The sequence below is a fragment of the Ictalurus punctatus genome, chromosome 13 (assembly GCF_001660625.3).
Source record: "Ictalurus punctatus breed USDA103 chromosome 13, Coco_2.0, whole genome shotgun sequence".
In the NCBI taxonomy this organism is placed as follows: Eukaryota; Metazoa; Chordata; class Actinopteri; order Siluriformes; family Ictaluridae; genus Ictalurus; species Ictalurus punctatus.
This window is the reverse complement of record NC_030428.2, coordinates 13,299,295-13,318,082: the sequence shown is the minus strand read 5'-3', so window position 1 is coordinate 13,318,082 and position 18,788 is coordinate 13,299,295. Positions and strand designations below refer to the sequence as shown.

Genomic DNA, 18,788 nt, shown 5'->3' with positions numbered 1-18,788 from the left:
ACACCACTAGAATTAGTCAGAGAACAGTTTAGTATAAGATGCATTTTATTTTAAAACAACAGTTCTGTATTAAAATTACAGGTAGTTCAGTACAAAATGACATCACATCATGCACCAAAATATTGCAGTACTCTGCCTGATAATACCTGCCACTACATTCATACAGATAGAAGTTAATTATGCTAAAGCACCCAGAAAGTTACTGACCGTACATATTAAATGCTTGAAAAGCAGATCTACATTGTCTATTTGAGACAAGGCCCAAATAAATAACTCGCAGCACATTTTTTAGTGTGTTACTCAATTAATGAACAATTTCTACTGCCTTGATTTCTTTGCAGGGTTTCAGCTCATATTATAGAACTACATGTAGAGTTGTGATTAGGTAAAGAGAACATGTATATTATGAAATAAAATTACACGACTAATATTTCAGGAGCAGATACTGTAAAATAAAAGCAACAACATAAAAGATTAGTTTTGTTTTATATATATATATATATATATATATATATATATATATATATATATATATATATATATATATATATATATATATATAAAAACACACACACATACAAACAGATGTAATATGATAATATAAAATATAATTAATATTTTCAACAGAAAGATAAAAAAAAAAAAGGCTCAAACATCTTACAGTGATTTTGAGGTTCTTCTGTATGGTTATATATTAAAAATCTGATTTTATCATATGGGGTTTCCTGAGAGCAATTATTTCTAGGTCAGTGTTATTTCAAAATGACTTTTGCAAGCACAGTTTCAAAAATGAAATGTTTATCTCTAGGTCAAAAGGCCATTAATCATGAACTTGGAAGAGCTGAAGAGACTGTGGATGTATGATGATGTTACTGAAAAACAGGATTATGTCATCAACAAAATTTGTTTAAAATGCAAAGCAGAGGAGACCAGCAGAAAGAGAACACTGGGAGAAGAGGGGGAAATAAAACAAATTATTAATAACAACAATAATAATATTTTACTGTACAAGTAACACATCAGCCTTTTCAAAACACAGCCGTTCAAGTCTGACAAATACATGAAAAATTGGAGTTTTGGACTGAGGTGTTAAACAGTGCTCTCCATTAACATCAACAGGAATAATATTCAGGGAATATATTTTGGAACAGTGGTCTTTCATCCCTCTGCCTTGTGGTAGATCAAAAAGACACTGTAAGAGTTTTTCCCTTTAATGTCACCGGTATGTACACTATATCGACAAAAGTATGTGGCCACCTGACCATCACACCCATATGTGCTCAATGAACATCCCATTCCAAACCCATGGGCATTAATAGAGTTGGTCCCCCTTTGCTGCTATAGCATCATTTACTCTTCCAGGAAGGCTTTCCACTAGATCTTGGTATATGGCTGTTGGACCATTCAGCCACAAGAGCATTAGTGGGATGGGCACTGATGCCAGGCGAGCAGTGAGCATTTCAATTCGTCCAAAATGTGTTCAGTGGGGTTGAGGTCAGGGCTTGGGCCCCTCGAGTTCTTCTAGATCCACTTTGGCAATCCATGTCTTTATGGACCTTACTCACAAGGGCATTATCATGCTGGAATAAGTTTGGGCCTCTTAATTCCATTGAAGAGAAATCTGGGCCCACATATATTTGGTTATATAGTGTAGTTGCAAAATTTTAAAACTATGAAATCTCAATCAAAGTTAAGGATTCTCCAATGTCTGTTCGAACTGTAAAAGAAAACTTTTGGAAATATTTTAAGGGTTTTTTGAGCTGCTGTATAGAAAGGGTCACATTTCAGAACATTGCAAAGAGATTGTAGAGTTGTAATGCAAAAAACAAAAATGCTACATGAAATGAAGCAGATGAAGTAATTTTCATATAAGCCAATCAAGTGGACATGTCAATAAAGTTGGAGTTAGGAGATATGTGAGCCACTGTATATATTTTCGAGAGAATGAGAATTAAAGTTTCATTTGATGATAGCTTGCTCTCTCTGTTGAAGTGTACAAACCTGCGTTAATAGTACTGGACTCAGCTCAGCTGAAACTAACAGCCAGGGCAATGGCTATTATCAAAACTAAAATTGCAATGCACACTGCAATCCACATTTTTTTCTGAAGAAAGAACAAAAACAGAATCAAATCACCACAATGATTTTCAAATCAGAGATAATTTTAAATGCACTTAGGCATGTTGGTTTATTTTACCAACCTTTCTGGCTTTGTTTCGAGAGACAACAGCTGCCCCTGTGTCTTCGACAGCCTTCTCTACATAGTTAGAAGAGTTAATTATGTTGTTCTCTATACGATCAACCATTTCCCCCTGAAAGAAAACATTTAATTAACAGAATATCAATACACCAGTCAGTCACTGAACGGGGGGCTTTGACATGTTTCATATTTATATGAACGTCCAGTTTCACCAGCATGCACCAAAATTGTAAGGCATATACAGTGAGGGAAAAAAGTATTTGATCCCCTGCTGATTTTGTACGTTTGCCCACTGACAAAGAAATGATCAGTCTATAATTTTAATGGTAGTTGTATTTGAACAGTGAGAGACAGAATAACAACAAAAAAATCCAGAAAAACGCATGTCAAAAATTTTATAAATTAATTTGCATTTTAATGAGGGAAAAAAGTATTTGACCCCCTCTCAATCAGAAAGATTTCTGGCTCCCAGGTGTCTTTTATACAGGTAACGAGCTGAGATTAGGAGCACACTCTTAAAGGGAGTGCTCCTAATATCAGTTTGTTACCTGTATAAAAGACACCTGTCCACAGAAGCAATCAATCAATCAAATTCCAAACTCTCCACCATGGCCAAGACCAAAGAGCTCTCCAAGGATGTCAGGGACAAGACTATAGACCTACACAAGTCTGGAATGGGCTACAAGACCATTGCCAAGCAGCTTGGTGAGAAGGGGACAACAGTTGGTGCGATTATTCGCAAATGGAAGAAGCACAAAAGAACTGTCAATCTCCCTCGGCCTGGGGCTCCATGCAAGGTCTCACCTCGTGGAGTTGCATTGATCATGAGAACAGTGAGGAATCAGCCCAGAACTACACGGGAGGATCTTGTCAATGATCTCAAGGCAGCTGGGAGCATAGTCACCAAGAAAACAATTGGTAACACACTATGCCGTGAAGGACTGAAATCCTGCAGCGCGCGCAAGGTCCGCTGCTCAAGAAAGCACATATACATGTCCGTCTGAAGTTTGCCAATGAACATCTGAATGATTCAGAGGACAACTGGGTGAAAGTGTTGTGGTCAGATGAGACCAAAGTGGAGCTCTTTGGCATCAACTCAACTCGCCGTGTTTGGAGGAGGAGGAATGCTGCCTATGACCCCTGGAACACCATCCCCACCGTCAAACATGGAGGTGGAAACATTATGCTTTGGGGGTTTTTTTCTGCTAAGGGGACAGGACAACTTCACCGCATCAAAGGGACGATGGACGGGGCCATGTACCGTCAAATCTTGGGTGAAAACCTCCTTCCCTCAGACAGGGCATTGAAAATGGGTCGTGGATGGGTATCCCAGCATGACAATGACCAAAACACACGGCCAAGGCAACAAAGGAGTGGCTCAAGAAGAAGCACATTAAGGTCCTGGAGTGACCTAGGCAGTCTCCAGACCTAAATCCCATAGAAAATCTGTGGAGAGAGCTGAAGGTTCGAGTTGCCAAACATCAGCCTCGAAACCTTAATGATTTGGAGAAGATCTGCAAAGAGGAGTGGGACAAAATCCCTCCTGAGATGTGTGCAAACCTGGTGGCCAACTACAAGAAACGTCTGACCTCTGTGATTGCCAACAAGGGTTTTTAAACCAAGTACTAAGTCATGTTTTGCAGAGGGGTCAAATACTTATTTCCCTCATTAAAATGCAAATCAATTTATAACATTTTTGACGTGCGTTTTTCTGCATTTTTTTGTTGTTATTCTGTCTCTCACTGTTCAAATAAATCTACCATTAAAGTTATAGACTGATCATTTCTTTGTCAGTGGGCAAACGTACAAAATCAGCAGGGGATCAAATACTTTTTTCCCTCACTGTAGGTCTCTTTAAGACATACACATTTTACCATCACATCCATTAACGATGCAACAGGAAGTCAGACATTTTGGACTTTGTGTAACTTGTGAAGTACCAAACCTTTAAATACTCGTCCTAATAGATTAGATCAGATTTAAATCAAATTTGGTCAGCATGAAGTCAAGATGTTCATAATGCTAAATTGCAAAGGGATTTTTAATATCTCAAATATTGTTGCCATGGCGAGGCGATACGCAACAGGAAGTGTGGCCTAGTTCTGCTATAGATGGTGTGATGTGATTCAAACCTCTCATGTATGTTCATTGATTTGAAATAACCACATGCCAGAAGTGATGCACCATCATAGCACCACCAACTGGCAAAACGAAGTTAGGCTTATAAACCAATATTTTAATACCTCCACCAGAGGGTTCATCAGCCAAATTTAATCATCATGATGTAATGAAATCCCTGACAATAAACTGAGAATAAAATGTTGGTATTTCCAATAGTAAATTGGATTTACTAAAATTGCCATTGCGACATGATAAATAAATACGATGAGGCTCCAACAGGTTAGTGTGACATAATTGAACTATGCATCATGCAAAGTGGCACAAACTTTACATGTGTGTTAAATGATAAGGGAATAGTCACATACATGCAATTAATAAGGCCCAGGGGGCTCAACATTGACCCCTGGGTCAATGTTTTTCCCCACTGTGGATATCTGGTTTCAGTTACATGCAGCAAATTCGACAGGAATACATCACAGTCAATTTTCACAATTACATCAATTATCTCAGCACAACAGCAAGTTGGATTTTGTGCATTTTAAAAGGTTTTACAATACTCCATCTACAAGGTTCGTTAGATTCAAACCAAATTTGGTTAGCATGAAGGAATTTTTAAAATATTAAAAGTATGTTACCATGGCAATCAATTAACGTGTTGGCGCTCAAACAGCACGTGGCATAATTCTACTGTACATCAAAATTCATGTGTCCAATGACAGGACATAATTACATCCACATGCCAATAATGGCTCATAAAATAGGCATTATAGCACCCTTGGTGCTTGAGCCTGCCAATCGCCTGAAGCTTTTTTTTGTCTCTCAATTTGCTCTCTCAAACTCACTTGTGCCTCCACTTCCATGGCAAGATACTGAAACATGTCATGAAGATCTCTGATGCTTTTCTCCAGTTTAAGAATCTCATCATGCCGTGACTCAATCTCATTTAGTGCCTGCCGGGTGGCTTGGGCATCTGTTAAGATCTGTATAAAAAGTTAGAACATCACTGTAAGCACAATGATATATGGCCAATTCCTCTACTACAACATGACCAATTATCATGTCTATTTTGCAGGGGGAGGATGCTAGACATAATGGATCATGCTTTTTTGACATGCAACACATGGTAACAGAAAAACAACAAAATCTACTTTCACAAAGGTCATGGTTTCATATGATGACAACAATTGCATCTACTCTAACTAATGAATTCAATCCTATAATATGAGAGGCTTCAAAAGCAGAAGTGTCTTTCATTACACAAATTATCTTACCAAATCCACTTTGACTCCTCAGAAAGCAAGAAAGAGCACTTGGATAGAAACATGTGATATGAAGCACGTAATATGATAGAACTGGAAAAAATGTATCACTTAACTGATATTCCTGAAATGCCCCCCCCCCGTTACCCTTTATGGTTCAATCACAGTTCATGCACATTAATCAATATGAACACATTTAGTCATTACAACAATTTTAATGTGGAAGAAATTGAAGGTCAAAATCAAAATAACAATTTTCAGCCGAGCTAAACAGAAAAATGCAAATATAACTCACATTTTGTGTGAACACATCTGTCTGTCCACTCTCAAGCATTGCCTCCAGCTGTTCATCAGTCACATTATTGCCAGCTGAAATGGAAAGAGGAAGCACATCAAGCTTTTGGACATTATTTGAATTGATAACAAATCATCATGAAGTTTTGTTTTCTATAAAAGGGAACCAAACTTATAATGACACATTATAACACTCATATCAACCTGTTATTCGGTATGTGGAATTTTGACATGTCTTCCCAAAAATGTAGGATATATTTAATTTATTTATTCTGCCTAAGTTTGGATAGGAAATGGGATGATTACTTAGATGTTTTACTCATTATACCTAAGATTTATTATGAACAAATAAAATGCAAATTCTCCAAGCAAAGGACAACTCTTCAGCCACTTATATGGCTCAAGCTTAGGACCAGCATCTCCAGAAAAGCATCTCAGAACACGTCGAACCTTGAGGTGGATGGGCTACAACATAAAGCATATGGATTGTTGGGTCAAAATATGGTGTAAACAGCATGAATCCATGGACACAACCTGCCTTGTGTCAATAGTCCAGGCTGGTGGAGGTAGTATAATGGTGTAGGGCATGTTTTCTTGGCACTACGAGCCCGTTAACATCAATCACCGCTTGAATGCTGCAGTCTATTTGAGTATTGTTGCTGACCATCTGCATCCCTTCATGGTCACAATTTAACCATCTTCTAATGGCTACTTCCATCATTATAATGCACCATGTCACAAAACAAAAAAGTCGTCTCAAACTGGCTTCACGAACAGGACAATGAGTTCAATGTTCTTCAGTGGCCTTCCCAGTCACTGGACCTGAATCCAATAGAACACCTTTGGGATGTGGTAGAACAGGCGATTCGCACCATGAAAGTGCACCTGAAAATTCTGCAGGGATTGTGTGATGCAATCATGTCAACATGGACCAGAATTTCAAAGGAATGTTTCCAAAATCTTGTGGAATCCACACCATGAAGAAATGAGGCTGTTTTGCGAGAGAAGGGGGAGGCCCTACCCAGTATTAGTATAGTGTTCCTCATAAAGTGCTTGTTGAGTGCATGTCTCTCAATTCCTAGACTTTACTGCAATGCACCAAGATCTAAATTTTCTGACTCTGATACTCTCATTGTTGACACAAAGACAATGCAAGACATTAGAACATTTTCAAATGTAAAACCCAAATCTACATACCATACATACTACAAAACCACTGTTTTGTTTCGATTATTACTCAAGCATGTTTCTGAATCAAAGGCAAGAAGAGGATACTCACTGATTTTGAGTTGCCTTTGTATCCTCTCCACATTTCTATCCCTGTACTGGGATTGAATTGTGTTACAGTAACTCATCGACTCAATAAAATTCCGGGACAGGACAGCATGCTGAAAAACAAAGAACATCCACAAGCAATTCAATAACAGCTGTGAAAAAGGCTGTAGTGGCAAAATTAAATAAAACATTAATAAGATAACCAACCTGTGTTCTTTGCATTCTTAAGTTTATTGGAACATATTTCCCATCTTCGTCAATTTTCTTGGGTTCAATACCTATAATAGAGTCGATTTAATTGTTCAGTTGGAATTTATACTTGCAAAAAGTCTTCCATGATGATCAGATTTGATCAAGTGTTCTTACTCTTCAGCTTCTTCTGGATTTGGGTAGCTAATACTTTGATCTCATCTCTTATTGTCTGAAGTTCCTTTTTCATACCTGCAAAAAAAGTTAACCTTAAAAAACCCAATAGCAGAGTTTTAAAAAAAAATAAATAAATCTACCAAAAAAAAGCCTAATGTGATATTATTTATACTATTATATTATTTATGACTAAGCTACTAACTTTCCTTCGGAAGTGCTTCACTTAAAACAGATTTCTGTTTGTTTTCCAGTTCAGACACTTTCTTCTTAAGAGATTCAAGCCCCTCTCGAATCTCATGGACCTACAGGAAAAACAATGAAAACCTGACTATGATTTCAAAAACATCCTTGTACATAAAAATCAATCACTTTCCTAATGATACTTGTGACTAAATTAGAATGATAATATGTAATATGACCATAAATTAAATTCTATTCTAACTTGATTCTGTTTTTGATAATGTGTATAAATACTGAGTCCTTTATTTATCACTTCTGTTGTGATAAATAAGGAAGGGGAGCTACACAGCAGTAGAAAAGCATGAACGCTGTTACAGTGACATGTTTTAGAACTTGTATAAAGTTATAGAAGAAGTTATATTTAAAAAATGAGCTGTAAAAAAAAAAAAAAAAGGAAAAAAAAAAAAAGAGACAGTTTTACCTTCCGAAAGAAACCCTCATTGTCTCTGTCCTCCTTTACGGAGGTCCCTGTACCTGGTTTGAACATGAGTGCTGTGCCTTCCTCGTCTTCATCCGAGCCATCTGCAGGCTGGAGTGGACAGAGGAAACAAAGTTTATTAATTATACACACACACACACACACATACACACACACACACTCGCTGAAGGGAGGGGCAAGAATTAAACAAATGCACTCCTGAGACCTCTTGTGCCACCAAGAGATATAAAGAGATTTGACCTGCATGGTAGGCATGCCAAAAAAAAACTTTCGAAGACTAAGAACATTGATCCTAAGAACATTAGCAAATCCACCAAGGAATGGGTCAAAAAGAAGAAATGGAGGTTTATGGAATGGCCTAGTCAAAGTCCAGATGTGAATTCCATTGAAATGTTGTGGGGGGATTTGAAACTGGCAGTACATGCAAGAAAACCCTCAAACATCTGGCAACTGAAAGAAAATTACATGGAAGAGAGGTCAAAAACTCCAGCAAGCCTGATAGACAATTACGCAAAACACCTACAAGAAGTTATTTCTGCTAAAGGAGACAATACTAGCTTCTGAGGCCGAGGGTGTACTTATTTTTTCCACAGAAGAACATCACATCTGTTGATATTTCTGTTGAATAAATGATTGAAAAAGCTAATTTTCCTTGTGGTTTTGTTCAAGTATATCAACTTCATTAATAGGCATTGAGACAAACAGAGACTTGAAGTCAAGAGACAAGAAGTGCTTTGGGCTGTATTAACTGCAGAAAATTAAGTGGTAACAGTTCCATGCCTGCCTTGAAAGCAAAGCTAGTAACGATTTTGTGCTCACAGAAATTAACAAATTTTTAAAGTCTCCAGCAAATAAAACCACACTAAAGTTTAGAGCACTGCGTGTAAGTCTGACAGAGATGTTAATCCTGCTGGGGGAAAACAATAGAAACCATCAAAGAAATTCTAATTGTTTCTACTATAAATAACATTACAAACCATCAGCTAACCAATAAAACCACTGCCATTACTTATCCACACTTAATGGTATCCACTAGACATAACATGCCACCAATAGAAGGCAACAGATTACTAGTAGAGACCTTTACAAATCCTTTTTTTAGCAGCTAAATATCTCTCACTGACCGGCAGCCCGTTCAATAACTTAAAAACTGAGCAAAATAAACTTGGAGGCAAGTCACTTTGCGTATTTTGTCTGTAAACTAATACGCAGCTCTGCATGTGCTAATAGCTACATGTAGCAGTAGCTAAATAGGAAAGGCAGCTAGCGGTCAACTACACTGAGCCTCTCTGTATGTCACAATAAAATATCCTGCAAACCCGGTTAATTACCCAGAAGTATTTAACTTAATACATGCATACTTAGCTACCTTATACATGCATTAAAAAAAGGGTCTGTTTGTGTTGTAAAAGTGCAGGTACTAATCACAAACATACCCAGCTAAACTGCTACATTCACAGACTAGCTATATGTCACTTGCCAACTAGCTAAATTCCTCTATGTGAGTGAAATGATATCTCCATATATTAATTAACTTACATTTCCCAATTCTTTGGTTCGGTCGCGCATCTTTGCTCCGTTTATGAACGCTCTCTAACGTCCGAGTTACTTCATCTAAGTTACCAAACTGTGTGACAGTAACAGAAGAAAAAGGGAGTTTCCATTCAAAGTAGTTCCGAGTTCCCTTGCTTCTTCTCTGCTGCAGCATGTAGAGCACATCACCACCTACTGAGAATACACATCCTCTACAGCCTGCTGCAGTGTGTGAGGGAATACACACTATGGGAGGCCAAACAGGTGCTAGCAAGAGCTTTTTTCCCAGGGGTGACCAGGTAAGACCCACAGATTTCATTGGGGTGGCCAAAACAAAAGTATCAAAAACAAATTCTACAGACAGAATTCTGCAAAGTTACTATTTCCAATGCCATACAAAAGTGCTTAGTGGTTAGCAGGTTTGCCTCACACCTCCAGGGTTGGGGGTTCGATTCTCGCCGTGGCCCTGTGTGTGCACGCAGTGTGCTTGTTCTCCCTGTGATGCGGGGGTTTCGTTTCCTCCCCCAGTCCAAAGACATGCATGGTAGGCTGATTGGCATGTCCAAAGTGTCCATAGTGTGTGACTGTGCCCTACGACGGATTGACACCCAGTCCAGGGTGTACCCCACCTTGTGCCCCATGCTCCCTAGGATAGGCTCCAGTTTCCCCGTGACCCTGTTGGATAAGCGCTATAGAAGATGAATGGATGGATGACAAAAAGCTTATTAAAGTCAGCAAACCAAAATTTTATGGGACTCTCATTAAACAAAATGAACACAAGTGTTTCAGAGATGAGCAAAAACACTCATGTAGTCAGTCACTGGGCACCAGTTATGTAGGATACATAACTTGAATCTGCAGACTTATGTAGCCTATACCTGGTGGACAATGACTGATTACATGAGTGTTTTTGCTCATCTCTGATTTTGATCTGAGTTATCTATATAGCCCTCTCCACATGCTTCCTCTCTGATTGTATCTCTGCTTCCTCCTTGTCTGTGTTACCAGCAGACATTTCCTCTGCTTCTTCCCTCTCTGTAGTATTCATTTACCCTGTCTCTTGGTCATTTTCAGTTTTGCTGCTACTAGTCCTCTTTGTAAAAAAGGAATGTATCTTCCTATCTTTCCCTTCTTTCCTTTTTATGCTCTCTACAATTCAGACAAACACACCGATCAAGAAACACTTTTATTATTATTAAATTAAATAGCTACTTACAAAAATAGTGACAGATTCATAATGTAAGCATATGTGGTAACATTTATGTGTTAACATTATGTTTAAACTTTAGCTAGCTAGTGGTTGCAGTAACTTTAGCTAACATTAGCTAAGTTATGCCATTAATGGTAAGCTAACATTTGTTTCTCAAGATGAAACATCGCAGCACTTTAACTTTAACATGCTTTCACGAAAAGGTAGTGAAATCTAGGTAAATAACAGTTTTTACCAGGGGTGTTATCTGGACTGTTAATCATGACTTTTCTCCATCAAAAATCTTTTTAAAATGTACTTCTAAATAGATTGTTTTCATGCATTTTTTCTTGCATGTGGGGGCTAATTGGTTAAAAAAAAATATATATATGAAATTTGTACAAAAACTTACCTCGGGTACCGATAAAATCTAAAACTTTTTGGCTATCTAACACGAGACTAGGCTAGTTTGGTGTTACTAGCCAAGGGGAGGCACAACTAAGCTATCACTGTATGGTTTTAGCTGCTACAGTGCCATGTAAAGTACGTTATGCTCTGCTCATATCATATTCACATAACTTGGAAATGTATTTTCAGGAAATGGATTTTCCTGTAAACTCTGTCTGGTTGGTCTTGTCCTGTTCACTGAAGATACAAAATTACAACACTGCCGTCTTCTTTTACTGACATTCAGTTAGTGACACCCGCTCCAAGTGGAGAACTATTCAGGGCTATTAGATTCCACTAATCCCTATGAATAGTTAAGTAAAAAGTAAAGTAAACAAGTAAAGAAGTTAATTGCTTAGTTTCTGTACACTAAAACAAGATATTATTTAAAATCACTTGAAATCATCTTAGAGTCAGTTGGTAGAAAGGGGAAGGCTTAAGTTTTCATTACAGTTGCAATTCACCTTGCAGGCAACAGAAGATTCAACAGAATATTCATTATATTATAATATTAAAATATTATATACCATATTCTAAAGAATACAAAAATAACTAATCTTTACATCAATAAGTAAATATTTTTGACTATAGGTCAACAGAAGTAGTACTAACAAATAAAAAAAAGAATGAATCTAATTTAAAACTGTGTATTTATTCACAAGCAAGTTTGCCATCAAATGAGGACAAAGTGATGGCAAAAGCTTGTAGTGCGCACAGGGGGAAGCTGTAGTCCATGGAAAACACATCTTCTGCCACCCTTCCAAACTGCATAACAATGTAGTCCTCTGGATGCAATAAAAGATCAAAACCAAATTATTATCTACACGTGCACCTTTAACTGTGTGAGCACAGAAACTCTTTAAATCTTTCCATCATCTCCCCATTTGCAGGGAAATGACATAATCGGTACTTTAGTCAACTCACCATTGTCAGGATGAACAATCTGAAAGTTCTTGACAGATGCCTGTGTAACTCGTCCATGGAAGTTGAGCACATAAGACTGCGTCTGCTCATTCCAGGTTGGTGATTTGTTCACAAGGCAAACTAAATTTTCTTTGTTACCGTTTTCATAACGAGTGAGAAGAGATTCAAGCTCCTGAGGACAGGGATGCAGGTTACTGGTGAAAAAGTGACTGACATTGCTGATGTTAAAAGAACTACAAATGAAATGTTATTTAGCATTTATTCAAAATATGAAATCAGTCATTTTATGCACTTTAGTGTATTATAAATATTTTGATGTTATAAATGATCAGATTGATTTGATTATTATCTGTATATGGAATACAATCTTTTACCTAGCCTGAACAACTACACTATATGACCAAAGGTTTGTGGACACTACCATCACACCCATATGTGCTTTCTGAACATCAGAACATTCCAGATTTGTCCCCCTTTGCTGTTATAATAACCTACACTCTTCTGGGCTTTCCACTACATTTTGGAGCGTGGCTGAGGGGATTTGCTCATTCATCCACAAGAGATTTAGTGAGGTCAGGCACTCATGTCGAGTGAGGACGCCTGGGGCACAGTCTACATTCCAGTTCATCCCAAAGGTGTTCAGTAGGGTTGATGTCAGGCCTCTGTGTATGCCACTCAGGTTCTTACAGACCAACCTTGGCAAACCATGCCTTCATGGATTTTTTGAGTTAACACCAAAGGCTGGTGAAAATTTCATGTGAATAGCCTTATTGGAAATATATTTACTGAAATGTTGACACGTTCAATACGTATTTCCCCCACTGTATATTCCTCGGTCTTACCCATTGATATGAATGACTAAGTGAATTTGGCCCATGTGTTACCTCATATTTATACCCCTGTGAAACAGGAAGTCATGGTTGAACAATTACCTGTTCCTAGTCACCCAGGTGTACAAAAATGTTTTAAATATCAATGGGAATACTTCAAATATATTTTTCTCATATGAATTCACAGGGGTGCCAATAATTGTTGCACACCTATATTTAACAAAGATTTTTTATTATAAACCTGTGTTGTTGTTTTTTTTTTGCAGTTGTTTGATATCCATGAGAGTATTCTTGTGAATTTTTTTTAATCAAAAGTTTAAACAATAAAGACAAATTTTCACAGCCTTCTTTGCTCATATTTACCAAGGGTGCAAATATTAGTGGAGGGCACTGTAGTGTATCTACAGCAACTTATCAGATAATTAAAATTAAAAAAATTCTCAGTTAATTTTTTTATACTCACATTTTTTGGACGAATACAGACTCTTTCATCATTCTCATGCATGCCAGGAATGATCACTGTCATTTTTCTGGGGCCTTTAATACCCAGAACATTTTTTTCCTATTACAGTAAATATGAGAAGATCATTCAGGAAAAGCCAGCATCAGTAAACAAAACAGTATTTTGCTATAGTATGTAAGGAATGATTATGCAACCTCTATTTTTTAAAAGATTAAATGTTTTATGTTAGATTTTTGTCAAGATCCTTCAACATACATAACATATTGCTGCAAGCTCTTGTCGGAGTGATTCAGTCTCCTTTACAAATGGTTTCCTGTCTGGATTTTCTCCATTATCGTATACAGTGAATTTAGTCCCTAAAACATTTGACCTAAAGAGAGAGAAAAGAAATCACTGCAAAAATATTGTTGGCTAAATGAGATATGATTTTTTTTTTTTTTTTTTATAATAATAATGACCTTAGTTTGCCTATATAGCTGCTGGTGTCTCTGGATAAATCAGTAGGATCGATGGAGATCAGATAATTTGAAGTTGTACTCTTCTTACGTTTTCTTCCAGCCATGAGAAAGACCTTATGAATGAAACAAGAGAACAGGGTAAATACAGTGGATATAAAAAGTCTACACACCCCTGTTAAAATTGCAGTTTTTGTGATTTAAAAAATGAAACCAAGATAAATCATGTCAGAACCTTTTCAACCTTTATTGTGACATTTTAACCTATTAATTAAAGTGGAAAAACAATAAGAATCATTTTAAGGGGGAAAAAAATCAAAAATCAAAAATGTACAATAACCTGGTTGCATAAGTATGCACACCCCTAAACTAATACTTAGTTGAAGCACCTTTAGATTTTATTACAGCATTCAATATTTTTGGTAAGAGTCAATCAGTTTGGCATGTCTTGACTTAGCAATATTTGCCATTCTTCCTTGCAAAAGCATTCTAACTCTGTCAAACTGGCAGGGCATCTCCTGTGCACAACCCTCTTCAGGTCAGGCTACAGATTTTTTTTAATTAGATTTAGGTCTGGACACTGACTGGGTTATTCCAAAACCTTGAACTTGTTTTGGTGAAGCCATTCCTTTGTTGATCTGGAGGTTTGCGTTTGGTCGTTGTCATGTTGAAAGGTGAAATTCCTTTTCATCTTAAGTGTTTTAGCAGAAGCCTTAAAGTTTTGCACCAAAATTGATTGCTATTTGGAGCTATTCATTATTCCCTCCACCCTGATTAAAACCCCAGTTCCAGCAGAATAAAAACAGCCCCAAAGTATGATGCTGCCTTAGTTTAATTTTTTTACATCACAAAAACCTGCCATTTTAACAGGGATGTGTAGCCTTTTATATCCACTGTAGACAAGAGAACAATATAGAGAGAAAGAAAATAAAATGATCAAAAGTGATAGATTTATCTGGTTTGTGGTGGATCCAGAGCCTATCCCAGGAAGGATAGGGGCAAGGGAGGAATACACAATGGATGGGACACAATTCAATTGCAGGGCATCACACACACCCACACACTCGGGGGCAATTTAGAGTTACCAATTCACCTATCAGCATGATTTTGTGATGTAGGAGGAACCTATAGAACCTGTAGGCCACCCTTGTGGACAACAATAGAACATGTGCACTTCCACAGAGGCAGTAACCTGAGCTCAGCATACAGTTTTGGACCCCGGAGGCAGCAACGCTACCCTCTACACCACTATCCCACCAACCCAATAAAATGATTTAATCTGATTTTTCAAAAAAATCTGTTTGTCTCTTACTTTCTTCCCATCCTCTTTCTCCATGTGAAGGTAATATGTAGGATAGATTCCTCTTTCCATTCCTCTCCTGTCTCTGGTGATTCTACACTGAATAGTCATATCTCTTGCTGCAGGGCGAAGAGCAAAATGTTCCAGATCCTCTAAAGACACTGGTGAGGACTGGGAAAGACAGAAGATTTAGGGAAGAAAGAGACAATATTTATATATTATAGAAATTAAAAAATAACAGCAGCTTATAATGCTTGACACTTTCTTACCTTTCCCATGTCTGATGAGTCACTCTCCGAAGAGAACCGCCTAAAGTTGGAATTTAGTGAAGCAAGATCATAATCATTCTTTGTAGATTTTTGGGACTTTTTCTGTGATTTTGGATTTTCCTTCTTATTCTCCTTGACTTCTGTTTCATCTTCAGAGACATATAGTGCTGCTGTAAAAATATAGTCTCATATAGTATTCTACACTTTATATACAAGGAAGTCTGGCTTCTATTTTGTTACAGTAAGAGGAAAGTTTGTCAATTAAAATGTTGCCTCTGGACTGGTAGGTTGTGGACATAAAGTAAAAATTAAAACTTTAATTTGAACTCACAAGTAGATAAAAGTTGTTTTTTCTTTGGTGTAGGAGGCACTGGACTCTTTGCCCAGCCTTCTTGTTCATCCTCACTCTCTATTTCAGTTTTGTTTTCCTCTGTAATGTTGAACTCCAGCACTGAATCAATCTCAACTACAAAAAAGTATAGATGATAACTGCTTTAGCTTTAATGTTTCTTATACAAAATACACAATATTAAAGTTATAAGTGTGCTGTTAATACTTTGTGCTTCTTCTGTCTTCTTCTTTTCCTTTTTCTTCAATGTTTTCTTCTTTTGCGTGTCTTGTCCTTCTCCAACATCATATCGCTCAAGCACTTAAATATTATATAAAATGGTTGGAACAAAATTCTAAAAAAAAACAACAACAACAACTGCAGTGATAAATTGTATGATCACTTTATATGTCAAATACTTACATTTAGCTTGAGTCTTCTTAACAACCTTTTTCTTCATTTTCTTCTCCTCTGATTGATTGGGTGTGTTTGGTGAGTGTTTCGGAGTTGTTTGATTATCTGTATCCAGGTCAATTGTTTTAATCTTAGGTGCAACCGGTGGCATTGTGTCCTCAGGTATCATTTGAGAAGAAATGGTCATTTCATCAAGGTTGATCTCTTCAAGCATGTTATCATAGCCCTGCTCCAGTTGAGTGTCTGACAGGAGAAGATTGGATGACATCATTAGGGTAACAAACAGAAGTATAATGGTCAGACTTAAAAATTCATATAGAACTGAAATAAATAAAATGTAGAAATAGTAAGACGTCATGTGAGTTCATAAAACGCTAGCTTGAAAGGTTAACACTGTAATTTATCACCTTGGGAAGATATATTTTCTATGTTAAACAGATGTTCAGTCGTAATAAATGAAAATAAATGTGTGAGAAAAAAAAGTCAGAAAGCATGTATGCATGCCTTTATGTTTTCTTACCATTTAAGGAGGTGTTGCTTTGAGACTGACTGATTAACAGAGCTGTGTCTTCAGCTGCAGATTTCTGCCTCCGATTCTTTGATCGAGCATCATGATTTGCCGTAATCATCTGAGCACTAGCTCTTCTTTTTTGCTGCTTCTTCATCAAAAGTGTTCGCTGTTTAAATAAACCAGTGTCAGTTATTCATTTGAAATATATAAACACATATCTCACTAATATCTCAGTCCTGCAGGACTGAAAAGCTTCATTATACATATCAATAAAAGAGAATAATATACAAACCAAAACTGATGAATTTTCTGCAGGTTAAATTGAAATAAGTGATCACATACACACTGATAATACTTATTATTAATTTGATGCTGATATTCCAACAAACTGCATATTAAAATCAGAATAAAATAGAGATTTGTCTGCAATGTTGTTAAAATAAAGTGGTCCAAATGCAAGAATATTGTGAAATTCGCACTTACCTGTTTGTCAAGCTTCTGTTGCCACATCTCACGGTCCTCCATGTTTGTTTGTTGACAAGTTACTGTTTTGTTTAATCCACAAACATGTAATGGAAGATTCATGCACACTCCTGAGGCACAACACGTGTCAAACCAAACGAAACACAATGCATGTTTGATTCTCTGCCTTCAGCTCCATCTTACTCCTCCACCTGTATACAACAGAAGGGTAAGAGGATTGGGAAAGATAATGTTCTTACGCTCCACACAGCTCGCAGAGTGCACTTACAACTAATAACATCACATGCTATACAGTTTCTTAGGACAAAGGCATAGCTGTTATTTTTTGGTACAATTGTACATTACATTTACATAATTGTCCTACAATTTGATATTTTCTATGTTGTTTCACACAGGGTTCTGTAATGTGGCCCAACGCAAAGCAGGGGGCTGTTTCCAATACCTCCCCTGCCCCAGGATTGATTATTTTCCTACAACAGTATGCCCTGAAGTGTTTTATTCCACTTATACTGTATATACCACAGCAATTTTCCAACTACTGCAATTTTTTTCCACTTCTTTGATTTATTAAACAACATAGTGTCATTTTTATACTTTTATAGATACATTTAATGTTGTGGAATACCCTCAAAACAAGGTAGTTCCTGTTATCACTTTCATTTTACTTTCACAGCCACAGTTGTTACCACACCAGCCTTTCTTAAAGCTTATAAGAAGGAAAATGCTGCTTCTCACATATATGAGAAAACACAAAGCACTAAATCCTGAAGACTTTTCCAATGACAGAAACCTTCATCTCAAATCCCTGTCACTGACTGAAGTCGTCTTACTCAATGTAAAAATAAACATGTCCTTACAGAAAACAATGTTGTATGCCCCCCAATCCATTTATTCTTAGGATTAAATTGTATGAGCGTCCATCATAGGAGCACCTGTGAATGATTTGTTACTATAGAAACGATAATGTATTAGAACAAACAAATGAGTATATATATATATATATATATATATATATATATATATATATATATATATGTATATGTATATATATATATATATATATGTATATATATATATATATATATATATATATGTATATATATATATGTGTATATATATATATATATATATATATATATATATATATATATATATATATATATATATATATATATATATATATATATATATATAATTTGCCTTGCAGCTGGTACTATTGTCAGAGTCGTGCTGTTATAGAAAAATAATCAACACCTTTAATTTTTTTTTATTTTACAGATTACATTGTAGACTTCAGCAGTACTGTGGTGTATTCTGTTTTCATTTGAATTTATTACATATTTATAAGGATGTATCATGTTCTAATGCATGATAATTATTTTTTATTATTCATTTATCTTTTTTATCTAAAGACAATTATTAAAAAAACAAACAAACAGGCATGAGCA

At 36.5% G+C, this 18,788-nt stretch overlaps 2 protein-coding genes across 3 annotated transcripts in view; both read right to left on the bottom strand.

Annotated features, from left to right (window-relative positions):
• Positions 1 to 27: 27 nt before the first annotated feature.
• On the bottom strand, positions 28 to 9,912 carry stx4 (syntaxin 4). 2 transcript variants are annotated; one of them, XM_017484034.3, is made up of 11 exons: positions 9,734 to 9,912; positions 8,177 to 8,284; positions 7,718 to 7,817; positions 7,516 to 7,590; positions 7,357 to 7,427; positions 7,154 to 7,262; positions 5,876 to 5,949; positions 5,164 to 5,301; positions 2,202 to 2,312; positions 2,002 to 2,104; positions 28 to 946 (listed from the first exon to the last, which is right to left on the bottom strand). In XM_017484034.3, exons 1-10 carry the CDS (start codon positions 9,761 to 9,763, stop codon positions 2,027 to 2,029), a joined length of 894 nt encoding a protein of 297 aa, XP_017339523.1. In that variant the 5' UTR covers positions 9,764 to 9,912; the 3' UTR covers positions 28 to 946; positions 2,002 to 2,026. The 2 variants fall into 2 exon arrangements, with proteins under 2 accessions (XP_017339523.1, XP_017339522.1); XM_017484033.3 differs by having other exon boundaries at positions 28 to 2,104; positions 9,734 to 9,911.
• Positions 9,913 to 10,918: 1,006 nt separating this feature from the next.
• Positions 10,919 to 18,788, bottom strand: part of si:dkey-220f10.4 (tubby protein homolog) — a 9,076-nt gene continuing 1,206 nt past the window's right edge. Inside the window, exons 2-13 of the mRNA XM_017483260.3 lie at positions 17,341 to 17,531; positions 16,867 to 17,023; positions 16,356 to 16,589; positions 16,161 to 16,253; positions 15,936 to 16,070; positions 15,605 to 15,774; positions 15,348 to 15,506; positions 14,039 to 14,151; positions 13,836 to 13,950; positions 13,581 to 13,679; positions 12,288 to 12,459; positions 10,919 to 12,148 (exon numbers count right to left, since the gene is read on the bottom strand). Coding sequence (XP_017338749.1) covers positions 12,015 to 12,148; positions 12,288 to 12,459; positions 13,581 to 13,679; positions 13,836 to 13,950; positions 14,039 to 14,151; positions 15,348 to 15,506; positions 15,605 to 15,774; positions 15,936 to 16,070; positions 16,161 to 16,253; positions 16,356 to 16,589; positions 16,867 to 17,023; positions 17,341 to 17,442 — 1,683 coding nt within the window. The 5' untranslated portion in view covers positions 17,443 to 17,531 and the 3' untranslated portion in view covers positions 10,919 to 12,014. The remainder of the gene's footprint in view (positions 12,149 to 12,287; positions 12,460 to 13,580; positions 13,680 to 13,835; positions 13,951 to 14,038; positions 14,152 to 15,347; positions 15,507 to 15,604; positions 15,775 to 15,935; positions 16,071 to 16,160; positions 16,254 to 16,355; positions 16,590 to 16,866; positions 17,024 to 17,340; positions 17,532 to 18,788) is intronic.